This window comes from Toxorhynchites rutilus, unplaced genomic scaffold (genome assembly GCF_029784135.1).
Source record: "Toxorhynchites rutilus septentrionalis strain SRP unplaced genomic scaffold, ASM2978413v1 HiC_scaffold_198, whole genome shotgun sequence".
NCBI classification, from domain to species: domain Eukaryota; kingdom Metazoa; phylum Arthropoda; class Insecta; order Diptera; family Culicidae; genus Toxorhynchites; species Toxorhynchites rutilus.
The window spans coordinates 1-7,875 of NW_026599760.1; the positions used below are offsets into that span (position 1 = coordinate 1).

General features: G+C 44.3%; 1 protein-coding gene across 1 annotated transcript; it reads right to left on the bottom strand.

The window, feature by feature from the left end:
* Positions 1–21: 21 nt before the first annotated feature.
* LOC129781732 (uncharacterized) lies at positions 22–3,689 on the bottom strand (the record flags this gene model as incomplete). The annotated part of the gene is made up of 1 exon (XM_055789312.1): positions 22–3,689. A coding segment is annotated over exon 1 (3,668 nt), but the record flags the coding sequence as incomplete, so codon positions are not given.
* Between the last annotated feature and the right edge of the window lie 4,186 nt (positions 3,690–7,875).

Here is a 7,875-nt window from a genome sequence, read left to right on the forward strand (position 1 = left end):
ACATCATCGCGTGTATCCCACCACATGCCCAGGATTTTCTGGCTCGAAAGTTCAGCTGTAATATTTAAGTCCTTCTCCACAGATTTTTCTCCGTTCATTATCGATAGCACCAACGGTGAGTTCGACACAAAGTTGCGGATTTCGAATCCGCCCTGCATATGAATTAATCGTACCGCTTCAGCCAGCTCAACTGCTTTCTGCTCTGTCTCTACGCTCATGACCAAATCGTCTACGTAATGCTTTTGCTTGATGATATTCACTGCCTCTGGATATTCTTCCTTAAATCTATCCGCGTTTATGTTCTTTACAAATTGGGCTGTTGCTGGAGAACAGCACGCCCCAAACGTCATGACTTGCATAACGTAAGTATTCGGCTCATTCTGCTCGGCGTGATCCCGCCACAGGAATCGTTGACACTGCTGGTCCACAGGTATGATTCCTACCTGATGGAACATCTCGCGAATGTCGGCACAGAGACCAATCTGGTGTTCTCGAAATTGATACAGAATACCCACCAGCGAAGCCAACTGGTCCGGTCCGGTAAGAAGTGCCGAGTTTAGAGACGTTCCATACACTTGGGCTGCAGCATCCCATACTATCCTTATTTTTCCTGGTTTGTTCACGTTGTATACTGGAAAAATGGGTAAGTACCACACGCGTTCATGCTTCTCCGCGAGCTCAACCTGAGATAATTTTCGTATGTAGTTCTTTGATTCGTACTCTCTGATTTTTTCTTTCATTATGTTTGCCAATTCTTCATCCTTTTCCATGCGCTTCTCCAAGCACCTCCAACGCCGAACAGCAATTTCTTTGTTATCTGGAAGACGAACTTTATCAGAACGCCACAGCAGTCCCGTTTCATAGCGAAGTCCATTGAAGCGTGTGCGGGATTCAAGCAGAAGCATTGCCCGTTCATCATTCTTTGACAATTGTGGCTGATTTTGATTGACCACCAAACTGTCGATGGAAAAATAATTCTTAACCATCTGATTTAGATTTATCGCGTTCTGTTCACTGCAGGTACATATATGATACGTATGGCTGATAGTATTCACGGAATTCTCATTCGCCCTGCCTCCGTATACAGTCCAACCGAGGTTAGTCTTTACTGCGATCGGCTCACCAACTTTTCCCTCTCGACTCTTTCGCACTAGCATAAGGTTAGCGTGGCGTAAGCCAATTAGTATGCGTGGACGAACATTTGAGTACGAGTCAATCGGAAGTCCGTATAGATAACCGTACTTTGATCTTAGATGTTGTATATCTAAAGTTTGAAAAGGTAACTGCAGTTGCTTTACCGTTCTGGCGTCATGGAGCGAAGACCGTTTACCTCCACGTCCGCATATCTCGACATTTACGCTCCTAGAGTCAGACTCATTACGGTGTGTTCCGCCCGTCCATTTGAGACAGAGAGGGCGAATATCTCCAGATAGCTTGAGCTCATCGGCTAGCTCCTCATCGATGAGGGTCAGCTCTGATCCGTCGTCTAAAAATGCATAACACTGCACTTGAACTCCTTCACCAAACAACGTCACTGGTAAGTATCGAAACGATCCCGGAACAAGACCAGATTGATGAGTACAAATATTGCGTTCCTCTTTCTGATTTGTGGTCTCATGCCTACTGCCATCACTTGATCCTGCTGGAGGAGTGAAATCTTTATGGAGTAATACCTGGTGTTTAAACGTGCAGCCGTTTTTTCCACAAATTCCAGAGTAACAGCCTCCCTTATGCTGACGTAGGCACTTCCGACAGAAATTAAAGCCACGAACGGTCGCCCATCTCGCCTCGTAAGACAACTCCTGGAAACGTTTACACTTTCCAAGATTTTTGCAATCGCCCTTACAGGCTGGGCATGGTTTACCTTCGCCACTTGCGAGGTTTGCCGAAGAACTACTAATTGTTGTCTGCGGTGTGTCTCGCTCATGAGATTTAAACTCCGCGTGAGTATTCACGTATTTTTCTCTTCGAGCTCCACGGAACTCCGGTTGCTTATTTCCTCGACTCTGAGATTCGAAAACCACGCTAACGTCTTCCGCTAAACTATATATCCACCGACCAAAGGTTGAGAGTTTCACTGTCGACAACTTCCTTATATACCGTGCCCAGTCCAGTCTTATTTGCGGCGGAAGCTTGATGACAAACTCCTTGAGCAGGGTAGTATCGCACATATAGAGACTTTCATCATAAACTTCTATTGTGGCACAAAGGTTTTGTACCTCCAGAGCGAAGTCGACCAGTTTGTCCATTGCATCTGGTCTTATGTTTGGCATCGATATGATTTTCTCCTTCAGACGTTCGATTATCAATTCCGGCCTACCGAATCTCAATTTCAATGCGTTGATCGCCTTCCCCACCGTTTCAGGTCGCAGTAAGAAGCTTCGAACAGCATTATAAGCATCTCCTCTTAAACAATTCCTCAAACGAATCATATTCTCCGCTTCTGTGTAACCGCAAATTTCCGTGGTATCTTCGTAAGTGGACAGGAACATGGGCCATTCTTCCGGGTTACCGCTAAACTTGGGCAGCTCGCGAGGGACAACCTGACGGGCTGCTAATTCATCCTTCGTTAGTCGCTTTTGATTGCGGAGAGAGTGATGCTGCTCTGTTACGGACAGTTTACTATTTCCGCTCATCGACGTGGTAACATGTTTCTCTAACGGTCTCTCATGTTCACAATACGCCGAATCACCATGGTCATCTGCTTGAACCTCCTCTTCGCTGTTCTCACATTCCGTTTCACTGACAGCTTCCTCTTCTTGGGGGTTCTTATTCTTGGAACAGTTCAATAATATACTTTTTCTCAGATTTTCAGTTTCCACTTCTTTTGTCGGATCGACTAAGGTGGCCTTCTGGATCGTGACACACTTTTCATCATTACGGGTTTCGTCACGTTTTAACCAGTCTTGAACCTTATGACGAACACTCTGATGATCAACAACAGATCCACCGCAACATTCTAAGTCGGCAATCTCCTTCATCACCTTAAATTTCTTCTGCACCAATTCTCGCTTACGCTGCATCTCTTCTTGCATCAATGTCTCTTCAGCCTCAATTTGTTTCAATTCGACATCCAAACGCGCTTTAGTTGACCGGAACGACGCTTCTGACACAACGGAACCTGCTTTGCCCACTGGATTCATTGCGGCTGGTTTTGTATGGCTTCCACCAGCTTCCATCGGATTATCGTCGCGTTTCGCCTTCGTATCATCCACATGTCCTTTTCGATTGATTGTAGTGGTTAGTTTTCTCTTACCCTTCGCATTTATAGCCCGCACTGCCTTCTTGTGTAGCATCGTGAAAGATCTCTTCTGTACGTTGGACTTCCTTTTGGATTTCGATCCACCGTTGGTTGCCTTCGCATTAACGCATTTCAAGCAAACCCAACTACGATCCTTGATGTCCTGGGAAACGTCCACACACGAAAAATGGTGCCACACGTCGCAGTCGTCACATTGGACCATCCGTTCATCATCTGGCTTGTTACAGAGTCCGCAATTACTCTGACCCACCGGTGTAGATTCGTGCACCGGAATTATAGGATTCTGCATCTTGGGGGTTGAGCTAGCGACGACATCGCTTTGAGGTGGTGTATTTGCTTTTTTCTCTGACCGAGTACCGAGAGATTTCAGTTGTTTGTCTGATGGTTGTTTTGATCCACTCGCAGAATGAACTCCAGGATCCGACATCTCTTCTGGTAAACGAAATTTTAAATTGTTGGACGTGACAACTAGAGGAAAGTTTTCCGAAAGATTGAACCACCACAGGGATTTTTGATTGGTTAAAATTTCCTTTAATAAAGTAATATGTAAATTACAATCCAAGATGTTTCATTTCAATTAGGCTTACGTTTAGTGCTTCCTCTAATTATTTAAATTTTACTTCTAGCAAATATCTTTTTATACTAATTCCACGACTCAATTCAATTGATCACACACTTTTGTTTTAAGCAATAGGATGATTGTTTCCATTCGATCGCCAGCTCCAATTGTTCCATCTACCAATGTGTTGTGGATGATAGGTGCGCACCGTCCGAGGGACGTAACAGAAGGTATGGGTTACTTCTTCGTGGGCGCCGTCGCCATACCTTATTTTATAGCCATGACCGTTTCTATTGAGCGTCCTACTGAGGGGGTTCAGTGCCAGACAAAACCAAAGCGGGCTGAAAGAGTCGCCTTGGAATATCCCCCTCTTTATCTGCAGCGTTCTAGACTGCAACACATTTTCCCCATCACTGAGGTGCAGAGACGTACTCCACTGCCTCATCGCATGCTGCAGGAACCCAACGACGACGGGATCAATTTTGTAGAGCTCCAATACCCGGACGAGAAACGAGTGAGGTATGGAGTCATAAGCCTTCCTGTAATCGATATAGGCCATGCTTAGGTTCCGCTGGTTATAAACCGCCTGGCCGACTATGGCTGCGTCGATGATGGCCTGGTCTTTGCAGCCATGCGTATTTTTTCTGCATCCTTTCTGCTCTTCTGCGATGATATGGTGTTGTTCGCAGTGGGCAGAAACTTTGGCGGTTATGATGCTGCTTAATATCTTGTACAGCCTCGATAGGCACGTTATCGGCCTGTACTTTGATGGGTTCAATGTGTTACTGTCTTTCGGGAGGAGGAATGTGACGCCACGAGTGGCGAATTCAGGGAGGTTGTGTGGGTCACGTAGCACCTTGTTGAAGCACTCAGCTATCTTTTAATGTGCGACGGTCAGCTTCTTGTGACAGAAGTTCTGAACACCATCGGGGCCCGGTGCTGCCCAGTTCCTCAGGTACCGAGAGGCTTCGCGGACATCGTTCTCTTCGACGATGATAGCTGGCATCTCTCCAATTTCACCACAACTCTCCTCCTCCCGTTTTAACCACATTTGCCCTTCGCGATGTTGTACTGGGGTTTCCCAAATACCAGCCCAGAAATTCGTCACATCGCTAATATCTGGCAAACCTTCGCGGTAGTCGGGCTTCCCGTCGCTAATGTGGTCGTAGAACGCTTTTTCGTTATCTCTGAACATCCGATTTTGCTCCTGGCGCTTTGCAGAGTCAGAGTAACGATTCAGCCGTTTAGTTAGGACGCTCAATTGCTGTACCAATGTGTCGAGTTTTTTTTTTTTTTTTTGGCAGACTTATCTCACTAGGCGAACCTAGCCAGAATTTTCACCTGCCCCCGGGTTTTTTTTCGACGTAGGACTACGTCTTTCATTTCTATACCGGGGTGTAAAATCAAAGTTTCGAAAACGAAAGCGTTACGCCGGAGACCGAGATTTTGAGCGTTAATAGCTAACTTCATTCGAAAGATAAAATGTCTACGCGTTCTATACTTGTTACTTTCTGATCCAAAAACTTGTTTCAATAGTCTTGAAATTGCTTTCAAAACAGGCTATTGAAATCACCAATCGGTATATAAGCGAGCGCCGCTCGGAAATCCACTCAGTTCAAATTGAACAGCGATTGGAGCATGTTGTCGCTGTTGTGGTGAAGCTCTTCGTTTATCATGAAAGCGCGGATGAACGGTGTCACCAAGAGCCTGTTTGTGCACCTTAGGCCAGAAGGGAATCCATCAGGAGGTGAGTGATGCCACAAACGGTTCCCCGGGAAGATCTCGAAGCAGCCGCTACACACACACACACATACACGTGCGGAATTCTTTCCGTTTGGATGCCATTCAGCATCGAGAAAGATCCGGAAAATAATCTGCCAGTTCCTCTGGGAATTTAAAAACACATTCATGTAAAAGAGTTTATTTGAATGTTTTCTATCCATGTAACACTGTGACCAAATATGTTTCAATCAAATGCTATTAACAGATGGTTATCGAGTTAGCATTAACCACTGGTGGGCTTCCAGTATCGAGGAAAATGTGGAAATATCTAATCGTTACTGAAAATAATCTGCCAGTTCCTCTGGGAATTTAAAATTACATTCATATGAAAGAGTTTATTTTAATGTTTTCTATCCATGTAACACTGTGACCAAATACATTAGGTTTTGTGATTTTTCAATCAATCGCAATCAACAGGATAGCTTCTGACGATTATTCTTCCCCATCAGTAGGATATTTCCGTATCCAATATTGGATGCATAAAACCTTGTGCCTCCAACGTAACGCTCTCGTTTTCGAAGTCTCCCAAATATTCATTCATTCAGAATGAATTCAGATTCAACTTCATACAAATGATCTCTAAATCAACGATAGTCCTACGTCACCCTTGCGGTTATACCATAGATATAACCCACTTCCTGTTTTTTTTTCTACTTAGCGAACGATCATGAGCTCATAACTCAGGACCCCTCAACTGACCATCTTTGTGTGTTATTCTAGCTACCATGTCCACGCAACAATCATCATGTGAGGGTAATCCCAGTCCCTTACCGCTCGCATTTTTGCTCTGCTGCATCGGTAATTGGCATTATTAATAACGCAACAAAAGAAAGCCTCATATCAACAGTCCCGCTGTGAACAGCCCATCTGTGAACATTCGAACAATAGCAATATTCTTACGCCGAAAAAAGGCGACATGTGTTGTGCATCGATAGAATTAGGAATTCTCTTAAGCCTAAACGGCTACTGTGTTATAGATAAAACAAATGTTTGTCGATAGATAGCGATACTCTTACGCCTCAAAATGGTAACAGTGTAATATACAACAAAAGTTATCTTGAGATAAAAAATGTACACGAATAAATTCTGCTCTGTTAGAGCTGAATTGCTAAATGAGCCTAATAAAATAAAACTGGTTGGGATATATATATATATATATATTTTTATCTCGGCATTTAGTAATGCACCGTGTTGAGAGAAATCAAGCCCACCGAAACGCGATACTCATTCGACACTCGACACCCGACATTGAACAAAATCACAACTATCGGGCAACATTGAATCTGCAGATCATCTGTGAAGTGCTACTTACAACGAAGCATTCCAGACGGCTTTTTCAAAGCACTTCTTCAAGCTCAAAAACCAAGTAGAGTTGAAACTAGAACACCGCGAAACCGTTTTCCGCGAGAAAAGAAAACTAATGAAAGAAAAGCTCAAGACAGGAGAAAAGTAAGAAAAAGAATTTGTAACTACCTATTACATGTGCAATAATTTGAATAATTTCAATAAATAACGTTTATCTTCTCCGTTTTTCCATCAGATCGCATCCGCGAAATATGAATATATGAACAGCAAAAGTTATGCAATGTATCGCCTTCAATAAAACAGTGGAACAGATTTAAAAACGAAACCAACATAAGGCGTATTAACCTAGTCCACAATCCACGGAGAATAGACAATATCTTTATGGGCTCACGCATCCACACGATCGAGAACGACAACAAGATCTGGGTCTGCAAGAACCAGTTTTACGAGACTTCTAACACATTTTCGTTACACCCCCAAAGGTGCGCGCTGATTCTTTGCTGTAATGATTCAACGCGACGCGCCACAACAAAACTGCTGAGAGAATAGAGAAAGAACACCCAATCAATTGATCCCAGCCTGCAGAGAGAGAGTAGCAGCATCGACTGAGAGGAGCAGATCACATCGCAATCCCATCGGTGGCGTGAATAATGGTAGCTATAATCAGAGAGCTGACTCAATCATTCGCAAGAACTAGCATCCTCCCTTCGATTCGGGACAATCATCAAGCTCTCCCCCCTCAGGGTTGACTAGCTTAAAACATAACTGTAATCTTAGTACTCGTTTGCAAAAACCTACGCCAACTCCGTTTGCGCCCAACCAATGCTAATCAGATGTGGGGAGAGGATGAGAAATTCGCGACCATGCCTTACGACCGCCGCTCCAGTTGCGCCTCAAGCTCAGAAAGCTGCCGCTCGCGAGTGGCAGTCTCAAGTCACAAGGCACACGGCTCCTTCGCCTGTGATAG